The sequence below is a fragment of the Hippocampus zosterae genome, chromosome 7 (genome assembly GCF_025434085.1).
Source record: "Hippocampus zosterae strain Florida chromosome 7, ASM2543408v3, whole genome shotgun sequence".
Lineage (NCBI taxonomy): Eukaryota > Metazoa > Chordata > Actinopteri > Syngnathiformes > Syngnathidae > Hippocampus > Hippocampus zosterae.
Window position 1 is genome coordinate 22281684 of NC_067457.1, and position 17324 is coordinate 22299007.

At 45.6% G+C, this 17324-nt stretch overlaps 3 protein-coding genes and 1 long non-coding RNA gene across 5 annotated transcripts; all 4 read left to right on the top strand.

Moving 5' to 3' along the window:
- Positions 1–327: 327 nt before the first annotated feature.
- On the top strand, positions 328–1037 carry LOC127605067 (uncharacterized). The gene is made up of 2 exons (XR_007963448.1): positions 328–622; positions 923–1037. It is a non-coding gene; the product is annotated as an uncharacterized LOC127605067 (long non-coding RNA).
- A 362-nt stretch (positions 1038–1399) lies between these two features.
- Positions 1400–5164, top strand: LOC127605062 (serine/arginine-rich splicing factor 10-like). The gene is made up of 6 exons (XM_052072647.1): positions 1400–1590; positions 2578–2700; positions 3429–3535; positions 3675–3846; positions 4314–4367; positions 4493–5164. The coding sequence occupies exons 1-6, from the start codon at positions 1526–1528 to the stop codon at positions 4716–4718; spliced, it is 747 nt and encodes a 248-aa protein (XP_051928607.1). The 5' UTR covers positions 1400–1525; the 3' UTR covers positions 4719–5164.
- A 585-nt stretch (positions 5165–5749) lies between these two features.
- Positions 5750–9132, top strand: LOC127605024 (gap junction alpha-9 protein-like). Its single transcript, XM_052072581.1, has 3 exons — positions 5750–6020; positions 6306–6576; positions 6846–9132. The coding sequence occupies exons 2-3, from the start codon at positions 6334–6336 to the stop codon at positions 8085–8087; spliced, it is 1485 nt and encodes a 494-aa protein (XP_051928541.1). The 5' UTR covers positions 5750–6020; positions 6306–6333; the 3' UTR covers positions 8088–9132.
- Positions 9133–9956: 824 nt separating this feature from the next.
- si:ch1073-513e17.1 (sialin) lies at positions 9957–16920 on the top strand. Of its 2 annotated transcripts, none has more exons than XM_052072576.1 (11): positions 9957–10102; positions 12242–12404; positions 12584–12828; positions 13016–13249; positions 14317–14491; positions 14582–14700; positions 14807–14968; positions 15215–15347; positions 15451–15598; positions 15732–15822; positions 15901–16920. In XM_052072576.1, the coding sequence occupies exons 2-11, from the start codon at positions 12317–12319 to the stop codon at positions 16066–16068; spliced, it is 1563 nt and encodes a 520-aa protein (XP_051928536.1). In that variant the 5' UTR covers positions 9957–10102; positions 12242–12316; the 3' UTR covers positions 16069–16920. The 2 variants fall into 2 exon arrangements, with proteins under 2 accessions (XP_051928536.1, XP_051928537.1); XM_052072577.1 differs by having other exon boundaries at positions 9958–10102; positions 12611–12828.
- Positions 16921–17324: the final 404 nt, after the last annotated feature.

Sequence of the window (17324 nt, forward strand, 5' to 3'; positions counted from 1 at the left end):
TTTTGTTGTTGTAAAATATTACACATTTTAAAATCCCAAAAAAATTGCTCTGCCTTCCCTTATGACTGCATCGGCGGAACAACAGGGAGTTCGAACTCCCTAACATGCCAACCAGCAACCTAACAAGCCGCAAACACGGCGCAACACCAGCAGAAGCAGACATGGACTTCAGCGGCACCTGGAAAGTGTATTTGGAGCAAAACCTGGAGGAGTTCATGAAGGCAATGGGTAAAACGCGAGTGTCTCTCCTTTTGAAAAAAAAAAATCCAACGATGCAAACTGATGTGCGTGTTTTGATGGTGCGCCCCAAATGGTCATCAAGATGCGCAAGGATGTCAAGCCGCTGATTGTGTTCGAGCAGAAGGGCGACGCTTGGACTTACACATTTAAGACCCCCAAATTCACCAAGACGCACTCTTTCTGCATCGGCAAGGAGACAGAAATTACTTCGGTGGACGGCAGGAAGTTCAAAGTAAGCACAGAACTCATATTTTACTGTTGTGTTTGGAGCGTCATGTTGTGGCTTTTCTAGTGCGTTGTCAGGGAGGAGAACGGGAAGCTGATTACAGAGGCTGACGAATTCACCTCGGTACGAGAAATCCAAGGGGAGGACATGGTTGAGGTCAGTCAAAAACACTAACATATTGAATGACATAAAAACATGAAAAATAGTTTTTTACCAAAATAGTACCAATTAGTTTTGTTTTTTTGCTTCAGTTCGTGAGATAATGTGCTGCTCCTTCTGGTGTGTGCCACTTGGCCACCAGAGGGCAGTGTACCATAGATATACAGTACATAGGAACAAGTCAAGTCAAGTCAACAGTACACAGTACAGTGGTTGTGAATGTTTGGATTGCAATGAAGAAAAAGTCTCATCTTTTGATTGAGAATATCTCAAAAGCTCTTTTCCCCCCCCCCACAGACGGTCACAACTGGTTCTGTGACTTACGTCAGCAGAAGCAAGCGAGTGTGACGTCATCAATCATCAGCATCTACCAGAATAAAAAGGAAGATGATTAAACACGGATCATTAAACAGTTTGTTGGTTCCTAATTATTGAATCCATAGCTTGACGCTCTTCTCAGTCCACCATCATCAATCAGTTAATTTAGGAATTTAGGAAAATGTCACTGTGGACAAGAAAAAACGAGAGAACATGTAAGAATATGTGGTCTAAAATATGCCCTGTAAAGAGGAATCTTTGGGGGGGAAACAATATTGCAAACCTACAAACATCATTTAAAATGTAGTTTTAAAGCTGCTGATCTCGTGAGTAGAATATGAGAAAATGTTTATGCACCAGCAGAGAGCGCTGTGTTATTTGCTCGCCGCCATTAAAAATTAGCAGAAGTTAAGACTAGTATCCTTAAGGGGGCGCTGGGGGCGACTCAAACGGATTAAAGCAGCAGAGACAGCGGCGAAGAAGAGAAAGAACACATTTTTGGCTCCATATTAATAAAAGAGGAGCACGGTTTTTTTTTTTTGTTCTTTGCAAGTTGTAAAGCTTACACTCGAAACTGAAGCTATGGCTCGCTACATGCGCCCGCCGAACTCGTCCTTGTTCGTCAGAAACATTTCTGACGAGTCCAGGTGAGTTTGAATTTCGGCGTCTTTTCCCGCAAATCGGTGCTCCACGTTTAACTGTTGAAAGCTAACGTAGCCCAGGAGCGAGCTAATGCAGGCCCGCGCTCTGCAATGGAGCCTCGCCTTAGCCAATCTTGAGAATGGTACTTTATTTCAAAAAATCAAATTAATACGACGGTATTCGTTTTAGTAGATAAGGTGTGTGGGCATAATTTTTAAATGGATAAATAGTAGCGAACGTTAACTAGCGTCCATGTTATGCTTGCGGGCGTGGAAATAGGTCGTTGAGTTGCAGATTCTAAGATTCGCCACGAACTGACCTGCAAAGATTCGCCCCCCCCCCCAAAATGGGATTATAACAGTGATTACCATGTGTAACAAGCGATATTATTCATTTTACAAAAATATGCGATGTGCCCACAGTCTGTTTTACGTTTATTTCCTCACTTGCCGTTTGTGAATTACTTGCCATTTCGGGGCAAAAACTCAACCTACTGATTTTCTTCACTTACCTTTGTCATACGTCTGTGTAATTAAAGAATCATTGGGGACAATTGCACAGCTGTTGTTTTACATTGATAACTTTTTTTTTTCTTCAAACGGGCCAGTTCACCCCAAATCAAACATAATGGGTATTTATAATTGATCTATGTAAGTAGGGCTGGGCGATATAGCCTCAGAGAAAAGCCCGGCAAACTCCCCCCCAAGGCTATAAATATTTTTAAGTTAACTGTTTACATCAGCTGATATCTGTACACTGCCATTAGCTGACACCCACATCACTCACTAGGCCGATCCCTGCGTTTTAAAGCCATGGACATTTAAGATGCTCCAGTAGAAAGTGGGGATTTTAACCCCAAATGTCTAAAAAGCTGAATCGCCCACTCCTACACAGTTTATTGACCCAATTGTGGTGAACTGGCCCTTTTCAGTTCACTCACCCTTCGCACATGCTGCCCAGTTGAGTTACACTTGTATATTTACGGTGTTCAGGCCTGAGGATTTGCGGCGTGAGTTTGGCCGCTATGGGCCAGTAGTAGATGTCTACATCCCACTTGACTTCTATACACGTCAACCAAGAGGATTTGCATACATTCAATATCCTTTCCCAAAACTGTTGCTGTGCTCATGCCTAACCAATAACATTGCTTCCCTTGGCAGCAGAGCCGATTTGTGGTTTGTGATGTTTTAATTTCTTTGTGCCGATTGACCTATCTAACAGTGATTATTTTTCTTGTTATCGCTTCAGAAAATGTAAAAGCATCCCCTTGTGGAAGTGGCCACACAAAGAGTTACAAAGACCCGTGTAGCGTAGCTGTAAAGAGACAAGGCGCAGACCAAAGGGAGGGAAAAGATTGGGAGGAAGTAAAGCATGAAGAGGAAAAAGGTGTCGGAGCCAAAGCTCGTCAGTGGCACAGAGCGGGCTAAAGAAAAAGTTTTAAAGAGTCAAGCAGGAAGCCCGGCCCAAGCCGCCCGCTCTATGTGGGAATCGATTAAAGAGTGTAAAGATCAAGATGAAGTCAAGCAAAAAGGTAACAAGTCGGAATAATTTTGTATCCTCTCCAGGCACGTTTTCCTACAAATCAGCTTTGACAAGCAACTTAATTTCAACTCACTGAATCAGCTGTTCATGTCTTTTGATTGTCACCATTGTTTGAAAAGAAAAAAAAAATAGCCGACTGTGTGTCATGTGTGCTTCATGTATCAAGGCCACATCAATTCAACCTCACCAAACTGAAGCATGACTAAATGGAGTCCAATATCTATGCAACGTGTGTGAATTTGTGTGGCCTCACATCCTTCTTCTGAAAGGAGTTTGCAAATAAAAAGCCTTAACCGCTCAGCATGTTTGAGGACGTGCGCGACGCAGAGGACGCTCTTCACAGCCTGGACAGGAAGTGGATATGCGGCCGCCAGATCGAGATCCAGTTCGCCCAGGGAGACCGAAAGAGTGAGTGGATGATACAATTTTTTTCGGGAGTTGAACAGATGATTTGAATTTCGATTGAGTCAAACGTGTATCAATGATAGAATATAGAACCTTGCTCGATGTAAAGTTGTGCCGACTCTTTGGAATTTCAACCTTTCAGCACCCAACCAGATGAAGACGAAGGAGCGGCGCTCCCCGTCGCGCTCGTCCCGCTACGACGACTACGACCGCGACAGCCGCCGCAGACGCTCGCGCAGCCGCAGCTACGACCGGCGCCGCTCGCGCAGCCCCTCTTACGAGCGACGGCGCAGGCGCTCCGAGAGCCCCCGGGAGTAAGTCGCATCCGTTTACAATCGAACATCTGCGCTCAGTTGACGTCTTTTCCCGAAATATTACAATTGCGAATATGCAATTTTTTTTCTCTTCTCCAATTGTCGTTTTAAGATAAAACTTTAGCAATAAATTCTGATCACAGAGTTTATTGATCTACTTGAGTTGGTTAACTTAAAACACTTTGACTTGCTGTCTTTTTAAGTGTTCATGACAAATATCTTCACAAAATTAGAGTGAACAAATGTGACTTAAATCCTGGTCAGTAAAAGTGATTTTTTTGTTTTCCCAAACTGCCCTTTTGCAATTGGAAAATGTAATTCTTGGTTTACCTTTTTAGTCCTAGTTTTGCTCTTGGGGGGTCTTCCCCCCTCCCTGCCCTCCCCCAATTTCAATCTAAATTGTTCCACTGTATTAAAAAAAATACCTGTTATGAGACTGGGAGAAAAATAATTTTTGGCGTCTGCAGATCTCGCGGACGCCAGCACGGACGAGGAGGGAGCCGAGGCCGCGAAGAGGACAGGTACGCTCTTTCTCTTTTCTTTTAAAAATGCTCTCTCGTGATGTTTCAAGAGCAAAGCCTTTCGGTTATATAAATGCGTGGAAAAGATGTTGCCGTTAAGAGTAAGTCGTCGTGTTGGTTTTCAGGCACCACCAGAGGCCACGCAGAGAGTCTCGAGGACGCTCCCCTTCCAGATCGCCGTCGCCATCCGAGCCACCCGCCAAACCGGCAGCCGTCTCCCAATACGCCGAGGAAGATGGGCGGCAGGAACGTTCCCCGACTCGTTCCCGGTCCCACTCCCAGTCTCGTTCAGTGTCCAGGTCTCGCTCACGCTCGCGTTCCTGGACGGGCCGCAAATCTGGAGGACGCTAAGGGAAAGCAAAGGGGAGCAGGTGGGGGGGGGGGGGGGGGTTCCAGGAGTTGGTTTTGGTTGGACTTGAATGTGATGGTTGTGTTTGAAAAACAATTTCCTGGTTGGTCCTTTTTCAGTTTTTGGGGGGGGGGGTTCCCCCAACCTTCATCCTGGGAGGGAATTTTGTGGACAACGTTTTTATTTTTTATTACTGATTTCTACACTGGCATAAAACATTTCTTTGCCAAAAGTAAAGCTTTTTTTTTTTTCTGTAAGTCCACTCAACGCTGTCGCCCGTTTCCGAAACACCTCCCAGGACTTGATGTGTTTGGAGCTGTTAGCTTCGCCTCGTTGACTCAGCTGGAAGTTTATTGGGGTGTTTTATTTTTGTTTTTCCGTTGCATGTCTTTTGTCTTCTGTAGGAAGAAGCTATTATTTTCGGAAATAAACTGTCGCTTAAAGGAAACGACGCATGTGCTCACTTTGTTGCCAAAAGTGATGTTACCAGCATTTATTGAGCCATGTTACATATTTTCCACCAGTTATCCGAAAACGTGATTTTCAGCTGATCAGAATTAGCTGTAAAAGTTTAATGCCCGAAGCCCTAAAGACCTTTTTGCCACCACGTGGGAAAATGCCATAGAAGAGCTAACGCCTAGCATCAATGTGGCAGTGCTCTCATGTATTAAGCAACGCGTGAACCATTACATTATTGATTTTGTTTTTTATAAATGGGGACGGGTGCAGCGCGGTTGAGGAAAGGCGGGTGATCTACATTCCCGGCGTGCAAGCGGCCATGCATGAAATGGGACGCACTCCCATCGAGCGAAAAGATGCATTGATCTCACAGGGTGTTGGCATGTTTGACTTCAATAAGGTTCATTTTCACTTAGGATACTTTTGCCATCGTGCAGGGGGGAGGAAAAAAAAACTATATTGCATCAGAAACGGAGTGAAGCTCTGGAGCTATCTTGAAGGACCATCCAAATGTCTTGTTGCATCAGGTGAACATTTGAAGTCCCCGCCCAAGCTCCCAACTAAAATTTGAGAGTTGTAGGTGGAGGCCGCGTAACAGAACATACATGTGTTGCATGTGTTTGGAGTGCGAGAACAACGCTGCGAGGGAAATGGCAACAGAGCTTTGGCGCCATCGATCAGCTCTCCAACTCTGGACGAAGGGTCGCAGAGGCTGAAAGGCATCATTGGCTGTTTTCGGTTTGCAGCAGCATCGCAGCCCGGGAATGTTTTGGTTTCGGTAGCACTTTAACTTGGAAGGGGAGGAAAAGGCCTTTGCAGACCACATTTCATAACCAGGATGAAAGGTTAGTGTTTTTAAAATGAAACTCTAGAATTATCATTTTGAAAAGAATCTTTGCCATTGCTACCTTTTCATTTATAAACAAGTGAGCTAATGTGAAACGTCAGCGACCGGAGAATGAAAATGGAGCATCGTAAGCATGTTACTCTCACTGTAAACTTATAAACAATTGCGATTTGAACAAACTCGGAACAGCGACAGCCGTAAATTCGGACGTGCCCGAATATGTTCAGAATCCGGGTAGGATTGCTTCTAAATCTATCATGTTGGATCTTTTCATCCCTTTCAGATCTTCTGTAATTAAAAACAAATCCAAAATGGGCGACTGGAACTTCCTGGGGGGCATCTTGGAGGAGGTGCACATCCACTCCACCATGGTGGGCAAGATCTGGCTGACCATCTTGTTTATCTTCCGCATGCTGGTTCTGGGCGTGGCCGCCGAGGACGTGTGGAACGACGAGCAGTCTGATTTCATCTGCAACACGGAGCAACCCGGGTGCCGCAACGTGTGCTACGATCAGGCCTTTCCCATCTCGCTCATCCGCTACTGGGTCCTGCAGGTGATATTCCTTCTTTTATAGATACCAGAGGAAGTTTCTCGGGGCGTTGAATTAATCGCACCTGGACTGCTCCGTTTGCCTTCGATAATGTTTCGCCTCTTGTCGGAAAAGACTTCATCAGTTCATGCGACAAGGCTTAACTTATTCAGTACCAACCAATTCGAGACCAAGTCTGAAAAGACGTTTAAAACCGTCTTTGGGAGTGAATGAGTTGAATAATTTGCTTCAGTGTTTCTGATAAGTTTTTTTTTTTTTTTTCCATTCCACAGGTCATCTTTGTTTCCTCGCCCTCGCTCGTCTACATGGGCCACGCCATCTACCGTCTCCGCGCCCTGGAGAAGGAGCGCCACTGCAAAAAGGTGGCGCTGCGCCGTGAGCTGGAGTCGGTGGACGCCGAGTTGGCGGACGCCCGGCGGCGAATCGAGAAGGAGATGAGGGGGCTGGAGCAAGGCAAACTCAACAAGGCCCCGCTCAGGGGTTCTCTCCTGTGCACCTACGTGGCGCACATCGTCACCCGCGCCGTGGTGGAGGTCAGCTTCATGACGGGCCAGCTGCTCCTGTATGGGCATCGCCTGAGCCCGCTCTACAAATGCGACCGACAACCCTGCCCCAACGTGGTGGACTGTTTTGTGTCGCGACCCACTGAGAAAACCGTCTTCATGGTCTTCATGCAGGTGATTGCCTGCATTTCCTTGTTCCTTAGCCTCCTTGAGATTATGCACCTGGGCTACAAGAAGATCAAGAAAGGCATTTTGGACTACTACCCCCATATCAAGGAGGAACTGGACGATTACTACGTCAACAAGTCCAAGAAAAACTCGGTGGTGCAACAAGTGTGTGTGGGTACCTCGGCGGGGGGCCGCAAGGCGACCATCCCCACGGCACCGAGCAGCTACACCTTGCTGCTGGAGAAACAGGGCAACGGGCCCAATTACCCACTCCTCAACGCCACGTCTGCCTTTGTGCCGGTCCAGGAGGACCCCGATGTCAAGCTAGTGGGCTTGAAGGAGGCCAAGGAGGGCGTCCCCAGCCCCACCGACCAGAACAGCAACAACACGAGCAGCGAAACCCGCTCGCCACCCGCCGACAAGGACGTTGAGGAGCTGGACTGCGCCGACTACCCCACTTCATCCGACCCGCTTTCCACCGCCGCTCTTCCAGTCGTGGCCCGAAAGTCCCGGAGACCGAGTCCGCAATGGAACTGCTCCACGGTTCTTGAGGGCAACACCTCGGACAGCGGCAACTCCTACCAGGGCGGCTCCATGAAGCTCCGCGGAGGAAGCGTAAGCGGAAGCGCGGGGCCCCGATCCAGGAACCTGCTCTCCAAATCGGACAGCGTGAGGAGGCCCGCCAGGCCCCAGAGCCCGGACTCGGGCGGCGATGCCAGCTCGGCATCCCGACGTAGCCAGGATAGTCCCAGCCCCGCAGCCTCCTCCCCCAACCGCCGGGTATCGGCGACCAGCAGCGGCGGTAGCAGTTGCAGGCGAGCGCCCACTGACCTGCAGATTTGACGCGCCATGTCTGACATTTTGCGACAGGCCCTAGCGAGAAGTAATGAAATACTTCATGACTGCACTTGAGTAGATTATTTGCATGTCTCGACTTCGGTATTTCTTTTTCTCAGTAAGAAAGCAGCGGTGGTAAGTAACACAGTACTCTTACTTTGTTACATTCCTGAAGTAGATTTTTCATGTAGCTGTATTTGAATATTTATTATAGCACATAATTCACTGTAAAGGGCAGACAGGTGTTCCAGTGGTTAGCGCGTTGACCTCACATTGCAGAGCTACCGGGTTCAAGTCCACCTCCGGCCTTCCTGTGTGGAGTTTGCATGTTCTCCCCGGGCCTGCGTGGGTTTTCTCCGGGTACTCCGGTTTCCTCCCACATTCCAAAAACACATATGGCAGGCTGATTGAACACTCCAAATTGTCCCAAGGTGTGAGCGCGGATGGTTGTTCGTCTCTGTGTGCCCTGCGATTGGCTGGCAACCGGTTCAGGGTGTCCCCCTGCCTATTACCCGAAGACAGCTGGGATACTTTCCAGCACCCCCCGCTACACTTGTGAGGATAAAGCGGATCGGAAAATGGATGGATGGATGGATTCACTGTAAAAGGTTACTTCCTACGTTTTACTTCTGGGCTTGAGTACATTTCAGAATCTGTACTTTTTTTTTTGCCTTTACTGAAGTACGGGAGTTCAATCAGTACTACTTCTATTCACATTTTATTTATTTTTGTTACAAACACAAATATCTTAACTGAAGTACAGGGCGTGAGTACTTTTTCCCCTTCTGTTGGCAGGTGACCCTTACTCACCCACAATGCACTGCTCTCAAGCCCTGAGGGACTTTGAAGGGAACGGCCGGGAAAGTCAGACTCTAATCGATAATGTTTGAGGCAGTTATTACATAAGCAGCAGGAATCAAGTCAATCTGTTGAACTTTTTCTTTTAATGTTCTGTTCCCGGAACCTTACGGAAGTGCGATCAACAACTTCTGAAATGAATTATTTGTAAATAGGACCATTAAAGGAAAAATTTGTAAACCGTCACATGAAACAGTGTTTGCTAAGCTTTCTTGAACCACGACCAAAGATTTACAGTATATCTGTTGACTCTTGTATAATGAGTATTTTTCCACTTTAATTTATGCTTGAATTTGAATAAAATAATAGTGGAAAGTGGAAATAAAGGATACGCCAAGGCATTTTCGGGTTTATCAGCATCGTTGTAGGGTGCTGTCATTGCTGTAAAATGTGATGCAAAATTCACATCATTTAATTTCACATTTGAAGATGATTTTAAAATGTTTCATTGACTATGCCTACTTACCGTTTGCCAAGGCGCCAAGGAGCCCATATTGTTCAAGATATTTTTTGAATTCTACTCTCTCCGACATTATTGAGGCCTTAAAAACAAGGAAAACTTTGCTTAAATATTTGTGAGAATTTTTTTTGCAAGTGTCCCACAAACGCGTCGTCCCGCAACCTCTTTGTTAGCGTCTTTTTTTTCACAGTGTATCAGCAACAAATTACTAAACCTTGAACTAACCTTTCGGGGAAAAAACATTTACGATTTTAGGAAACAGGCTCAGTTAATTTACTTCAGGTTACGACGCACGCGTCGCTGTCGCAACACGTGACCCCTGTTTCGATAACCGGTGATTTTAAAAAGTATATTTTTGTTATTTTTTAAATTAGGTGATTAAATTCCTGGATTGCTACGAACAAAGAACTATTTAATAGAAAAAAATCGCCTATCGCTTCCAAACGCAAAAGTGAGCGCAATTGATCGGCACTCATCATTAGACCTGACTTATATAGCACCTGGATTCCAGCCTAGCCATTTTGTAGTCCTAACAATTCGAAGATCTACACTTCCGCAAAGCTTCTGACGCGTCATCGTTCATGTGACTTCCTCCAGGCGAGCAAAAACAGCACCACAGGCAAAATGTTTCCACAGAACGACGAGGAGAAACTTTGCGTCTAAAAGTTTATTTTCTTCTTGGAAAGTAACAACTAACACCAGGGTGAGTTGTGACATTTTTCCCCCATCTGTCATCGTTCAAAATAATTTAATTACGAAAACACAGCTAGGTTAGCAACACGCATTGTTTTCCGACTAAATGAAGCCAGACACGATTACTATTACTAAATGGGCATTATTTGAACGTACAATATTTATGTAGTCATATTAAAAAAAATGCTCCTCAAATTGTCATTGCACGATGGCGGGTTGTATGACTTGGTTGTCAAAACATTAGAATGAAAATGATTATTGTTTTCAAATTTAAGGAAAGGACCCAACTTCTTTGATTGAGGCGATCTGGCAGCCTACCTGAGTAAAATTCATTGACTTTCAAACAGAAATACAGTAATATTTGAAACGTTACCCATAGGATTAAATCGATGCATTACCATACATTTAGGTGGTCTTTGTTATGGCAATACATTGCATTTTTTTGTTGTTGTAAATTTGGCTCCCAGGAAGGAATCAAATACAGTGATTAAATTGTTCCCCGATTAGGCTTCTCACAAGAATAATCAAACCCTCTTTCCCTCTTGAAATGGACATGCCATGAAATTTCAATCAACTTTGGTCATTTATAAATCAGCATGTATTGTATTCTATTAGTTTTTAAAAAATGTTCTTCGATATGGTACCCAAAATTCGCAACAACAACAACATGAACCAGCGACAGTGAAACCAGAGGTCACAGGGGGGTTTAACCAACCACTTTTTGGCCTGGCTTTCATCTGTCCCTTTGTTTCCTTTAGGAGTTTTATTTATTTCCGAGCATGTTGCTTATTAACTTAACGAACCACATGCAGCATTGTGTCTTTAATTTATAAAAGCATTTATATTAAAAAATATCTTCATAATGTAGTTTCTGGCAATGTCAGATGTGTGTTTTTGAATATTTGTGGAGCCAATATTTGTTTTGGTATGGCGATGCAGAAGTATATAGTAGGACTTTCCATTTCACCCTTTGTGACAGCGAAGATACACATTTAAAACATTATGAAATGAATCCACAAACATTGTTGTGAGTACTTTAATAATAGAAAGTCATTTTTTACACCAGTGCTTGATTATTTAGTTCTGCCTCATTCGTTACTATGTGTAAAATCAAATTACAGTCAGCTATTAATCTTGCCAGGATGACTTGTGAGCATTATGACCTAAAATTACAGTGCATTCATTGTCCCAGAAGACAGAATGACGTTATGCTTTACATTGCATGTTTTGTTGTTGTTGTTGTTGTTTTGTTTTGTATTACATCGTAGCCAGAGCTTCAAAATGGCCTTTGTCCCTCAAGCGAACTGTCACGCTTCCGTGAACTTCACCGGAGAACTTCACATGCCTGTTGTGAAACTGGCTATATCTAATCGGCTCTGTGACCTGCTAGGGCAAAGCAAACAGGGGTTATCACACTTTGTACACAGAAAAATTGACAAAAAACAGTTCATCTTCACGGGATCTTTGTCAGAACTGATCATACCACCCTCTGACATGCCAGCACATGACTGTAAAGTGGCTCTCTTAACTCCTGCACCTTTGCAATTCCGACCCCACCCTAAAAAAAAAAAGAGCTCTCGGCAATTCGTGTTCAACTTGATACGCCAGCACATGCAGAACAACATCTGGTGTCTGCAGGTCACAACATTAGGGACACCTGCACCTGTCAGCTTTAAGCATAACAAGGGTAATAATTCAAAAACTGGCTTTGTAGCGCAGCCAGAAATGCTTTGAAAAATTATGTTTGGTAGGCTTGCTTCTGAGTACTGTAGTTCCACAAAAAAAAAGGATCATGATGTCATGCCAGAAAAGACTCTGGAAGTTTCATTTTTTACCTTTTTGTGTTCTGTTTTTGGTGGGTGGGTTAGTATTTTTCTTTCCCTTCACAAAAGGAAATTTGGTTTGGTAAGTTGAACCACAAAAAAGTCCCCAAAAGCTATCCCTTGAAAGACACAGCAAAACTGCCATGGTGAATTTGACCTTTTTTTTTTCAGGCCATCTATCGCCAAATAACAAAAACACAATAATACACGGCGTTGCTTCAGTCACCCATTTTGATTTGTTTGCATTTTTTTTCCACCGTCATGTGTTCAGCTGACATCCTTTTGCTGACTCTTCAAATGTCTTTTTTTCCCCCCTCTTGTTTCAGCACACACTCACGCGCAGGCACACCATGGTTCAATGACTCCATTCTTCTTCGCGCCTCCGTGTTCAGCAGGCCGCCATGGCGCATCCAAATGGCAGCTACTCCATCAACTCCGCGCCGTCAGACGAGTCCGAAGACAATGAGCCGCTCCTCCATGATGTTACAAGTGGGTTTGCTTGTTTTTTTTTCCCCAGGCTCAATGTGCAGTCCCAGATTGAAACAAATTAATATAAAAAAACAAATCTGTGGAAGTAGTATTTTGGATTTAAGTGTCTTTATTTGAAGTGGTAAAAGAGGGGTAGTTTTGGGAACATTGTTGACGTTATTTTTAGTTACTTTTTTAAGCGAAAAGGCCCTCTGCTCCTTTCTCAGTTCCTCCACTGTGCTGCTCGGCCCGCTTGAACTTATCCATCTTGATGTTCATGGGGATCGCTGTGGTCTACGGGCTGCGCGTCAACCTCAGCGTGGCCATGGTGGCTATGGTGAACACCAGCGAGACGATCCCGGGGCTCAATAGCTCCACGGTGCCCCTGTGTCCACTCCCCAGTCACACGGACAACACCAGTCAGCCACTTGAGCAGCCCAAAGGGGTAAAGACTGAAGATCAAAACCAAACTGTGTCATCGTGTTCCATTTACAGTCTTCGTCCTTAAATACTTATCCTGATTCTTACATGTCCATATTTTAATTATGATAGTACTGTATATTTTTTTCATTTTTATAAAGTACCACCATGTAACGTACCACTTTTCGATCCTCTTTGACGTTCGTATTCAGACGCCGCAGTACCCGTGGGATGCGGAGACTCAGGGCTGGCTGCTGGGGGCCTTCTTCTTTGGCTACCTGTGCACACAGATCCCGGGGGGTTACCTGGCGGGACAGTACGGTGGCAGCATCTTCCTGGGTTTAGGGGTGCTGGGCACAGCCGCCCTCACACTCCTCACACCTCTTGCTGCCAAGTGGGGACCCTACTGGCTGTTTGCCCTGCGAGCGCTCGAGGGACTGGGCGAGGTCAGTTTGGCTTTTTAAAAATTTATTTATTTCATTCATTCGTTTTCGCTTATCCTCACAAGGGTTGCGGGGGGTGGGAGCAGGAGCCTATCCCAGGTGTCTTTGGGGAGTCGGCGGGGGACACCATGAAGCGGTTGCCAGCCAATCGCAGGGCACACAGAGACGAACAGCCATCCGCGCTCACACTCACACCGAGGGACAATATTGGAGTGTTCAATCAGCCTGCCATGCATGTTTTTGGAATGTGGGAGGAAACCGGAGTACCCGGAGAAAACCCACGCAGGCCCGGGGAGAACATGCAAACTCCACACAGGGAGGCCGGAGCTGGAATCGAACCCGGTACCTCCGCACTGTGAGCTTGACGCACTATTTATTTAGTTATTTATTATTATTTTTAATAAACATCAAACTCACCATCAAAGTGGAGATCAATTTTCTAATACGGTTATCCTCGCAAGGGTCGCGGGCGCGCTGGAGCCGATTCCAGCTGTCTTCGTTCAGTAGGCGGGGGCGACACACTGAACCGGTTGCCAGCCAATCGCAGGGCTCACGCATACTAAAAAGAAAGTTCGTGGAGAGACAAAAGCCCCAACATTTATTAGTTAATTTTTTTGTTTGTTTGTTTGTTGGTGGTGGTCGACTGGTTCGCGCGTCAACCTCACAATGCAGAGGTACCGGCGATCGATTCCAGCTCCGGCCTTCCTGTGTGGAGTTTGCATCTTCTCTGCGTAGGTTTTCTCCGGGGACTCCAGATTTCTTCCACATTTCAAAAACATGCATGACAGGCTGATGGAACACTCAAAATTGTCGCTAGGTGTGAGTGTGAGTGTGAGCGTGGATGATTGTTCGACTCTGTGTACCTTGCGATTGGCTGGCAACCGGTTCAGGGTGTCCCCCGCCTACTGCCCGAAGACAGCTGCAGCACCTCCGCGACCCTTGTGAGGATAAAGTGGATCGGAAAATGGATGGATGGATGGATGGATGTTTGTTTGTTATTCCAGTTTTGTTCATTCATTCGTGGCGATAAAATGAATGTTTATTTGTTCTGTTGTCCTTTGTGGTGGCAGGGCGTGACATTCCCGGCCTTGATGTCCATGTGGGCCCACTGGGCTCCGCCCATGGAGCGCTCTCGCCTGATGTCACTGTCGGGCAACGGCGCCAACTTTGGTGCCTTCCTGGCTATGCCGCTCACGGGATACATTTGCCAAGCACTGGGCTGGCCTGCTGTCTTCTACCTATGTGGTGAACGATACAGACACACACACACATACACACGCGGGTCCTACTGGTCAGCGATGGTCGCTTCGATGGGTTTTTTTCCTCCTCCTTCAGGGGGTGCTGGTTGCCTCTGGGCTGTCCTTTGGTTCTTCCTCGTGTCGGACGACCCCCGCACTCATCGGCGAATCAGCCAAGAGGAAAGAGATTACATCGTCGCCTCCATCGGACATCAAGTAAACGCCGGACTTAGGATGCAATAAAGGCACGTTCATGACGGGGAGGGGAATACGTTCCAGAAAGTTTCATCCACGCACGCGTACAACACATGCGGATATTCAGGGAAGCAGTCATGGCTGGTCCGTGCCTGTGCTGAGCATGGTGACGTCGGTGCCGCTGTGGGCCATCATCATCACGCAGATGTGCTCCAACTGGTCCTTCTACACACAGCTCACCTCCCTGCCCACCTACTTGAGCAACATGATGCACTTTGACCTGAAGTCGGTGGGTCGGGACCTTCTTTCTTCCGCACTAACTAGCTACTTCCTGTTAGTTAAAGCGATTAATTGATCGGTCAGTTAACTCATTCACTCCCAAAGACGTTTTTAAACGTCTTTTCAGACTTGGTCCAGAATTGTCTGGTACTGAATGAGTTATTCACTCACGCAGTAAGCGGATTCGTTAGTTGGTGACAAATGAATTGTTTACAATTATTCTGCCGTCTTACACTCTCCGCGCGCCGGTCCGCAGGACGGCTTCCTCTCATCTCTGCCCTACCTGGCGGCGTGGCTGTGCGCCACGCTGGCAGGTTTTGTAGCCGACCACCTCATAGAGAAGAAAGTGTTCAGCATCACCACTGTACGGAAACTCTTCACGGTCACAGGCAAGCAACGCAAACTATCCCTGAGCTCAGATCCGGCCCATAAGTGCAGGATTGAGGAAACATGGAGTAAAATGAATCATTTTGCTGACTTAATGCTCTACAGGCATGTTGTTTCCTGCCGGCTTCCTCTTGGCGGTGGCCTACTCAGGCTGCAGCCACGTGCTCACCATCGCATTCTTCACGCTCACATCGGCCACAGGAGGCACCAGCGGGGCAGGGGTCTTCATGAACCAGATCGACATCGCCCCGCGGTGGGCCTCGCACAAATGCACAATTACGCTATTATTACTATCATTCCTTTTAGAAAGTTTTTGTCATATCATAAATACACCATGATTTTTCTTTGACAATTTCTGACTCGCGCACGCGTTTTTCACCCTGCAGGTACGCAGGGTTTCTCCTGGGAATCACGAACACATTCGGGACCGTTCCCGGAGTCATTGCCCCCATCGTGACGGGATATTTCACCAAGGATGTAAGAGAAACTCCCCAGTCACTCGTTTTGTCATACGGCCGGCGAGAGTGACATAATTCTGACATTTTCACTGGTCAGCACACCATGGAGGGCTGGAGGAAAGTCTTCTGGATTTCGGCCACCGTCAACGTGTGCGCCGCCGTCTTCTACATGCTGTTCGGAAGCGGCGAGGTTCAACCTTGGGCCATCCCGGAGGACGAAGCCAACGTGGACAAGGGGAAGAGGACCAGGTCCGTGTCTGCTTAAATGGGAGGAAATTCTGCACTTAAATAGCAGCAGTAGCATGTAGGATTACGCTTTTAAGCTTTCTTTTTTAAGTGGGATATTCAGGATCTTTTAATTTTCTTTTTAATATTTTTTTTGTAAGAATGCTGTTTTTATATTCAACATTTACGCACTCGTTGGTTTTAGATGGGGAGATATAAATTATAAAAGAGGAGGAAAACCGGTTTAGAGTAGGCAGGCAATGGAACAATGGGCACAACAACAAGGTGTTGTCAAAACAACAGCTCACAAGGCTGTTAAGTCAGTCAGTGGGCAGGTTTTTGTTGGTGGGGGGGGTGATGGAAGCTGTCGTCGCTGTCGCAGACGCCAACCTTGTTTAATTCGCTGAATGTGCGATGCTTCAGTCAGTTGTGTCACTTGGGTGAGTTGTGTCTGAAAGGCGCAGGCGATAACGCTGGAATTACCGTTATGGTGATTGAACGTTAGACATTTTTTAATGAGATTAATATCATCAATTACCATTATTTTAATGGTTTGTTTTCTTAACAAAAGTACAGTTATAGAGGTAAAGGCTCATTTTGATCAAACCTGTTGACCAAATGAAGCACTTTTTACACACACAAAAAACCAACCACAAACTTTATAGTCTTTAAGCATATTATGTTTTTATGGCGACTTTTTTTGGGGGGTGGGGTGAATGAAACAAAACACTGAAACGTCAAAGCACATGTTCAGTTATTTATTTTATTTGTCCGTGCTGCCAGCTTGAATTGTTCACCCTTTTCATGTACCGTATTTGTACCTTGTTACGCAAGAAAAAGGTTTTTCATGGACAGAATTTAAATTAAGATTAAAAAAATGAAGCGTTCCACACATTTGTACCATTCTGTGTTTATTTTCTAATCCAGGAGCGATTTAGAGTCAATTAATAAATAATAGAGCACACCAAAGCATACATCAGTAACGTGAATTTTTCAAATTACTTCTCCGAGTTAATTTTAGGCATCCTTACTTCACTCAAGTTACAAGTCGCTATATAAAGCCAAACTATGGAACAGTGAATCCCTGAATACAAGCGTACGTCCTTTTATTTATGGACAGCAGATGGCACCAGAAAAACTAACTGATCGGCGACCAACAATGACCTGAATATTTAAGCTCGTATTTAAAATATAAACACATCGTCCCAAGTATACCGCAATTACGAACTACTCGGTACCTACAGTACACTAACAAAATATGTTGAGGGAACAGAAGGAAACAAAAACGGAGGAAAC

Coding starts and splice junctions, on each gene's coding strand:
- LOC127605062 (XM_052072647.1), top strand. CDS start 1,526: ATGGCTCGCTACATGCGCCCGCCGAACTCGTCCTTGTTCGTCAGAAAC. Junction 1,591..2,577: donor AACATTTCTGACGAGTCCAG/GTGAGTTTGAAT, acceptor TACGGTGTTCAG/GCCTGAGGATTTGCGGCGTG. Junction 2,701..3,428: donor CAATATCCTTTCCCAAAACT/GTTGCTGTGCTC, acceptor TTAACCGCTCAG/CATGTTTGAGGACGTGCGCG.
- LOC127605024 (XM_052072581.1), top strand. CDS start 6,334: ATGGGCGACTGGAACTTCCTGGGGGGCATCTTGGAGGAGGTGCACATC. Junction 6,577..6,845: donor TCCGCTACTGGGTCCTGCAG/GTGATATTCCTT, acceptor TCCATTCCACAG/GTCATCTTTGTTTCCTCGCC.
- si:ch1073-513e17.1 (XM_052072576.1), top strand. CDS start 12,317: ATGGCGCATCCAAATGGCAGCTACTCCATCAACTCCGCGCCGTCAGAC. Junction 14,969..15,214: donor TGCACTTTGACCTGAAGTCG/GTGGGTCGGGAC, acceptor GCCGGTCCGCAG/GACGGCTTCCTCTCATCTCT. Junction 15,599..15,731: donor CAGATCGACATCGCCCCGCG/GTGGGCCTCGCA, acceptor TTCACCCTGCAG/GTACGCAGGGTTTCTCCTGG.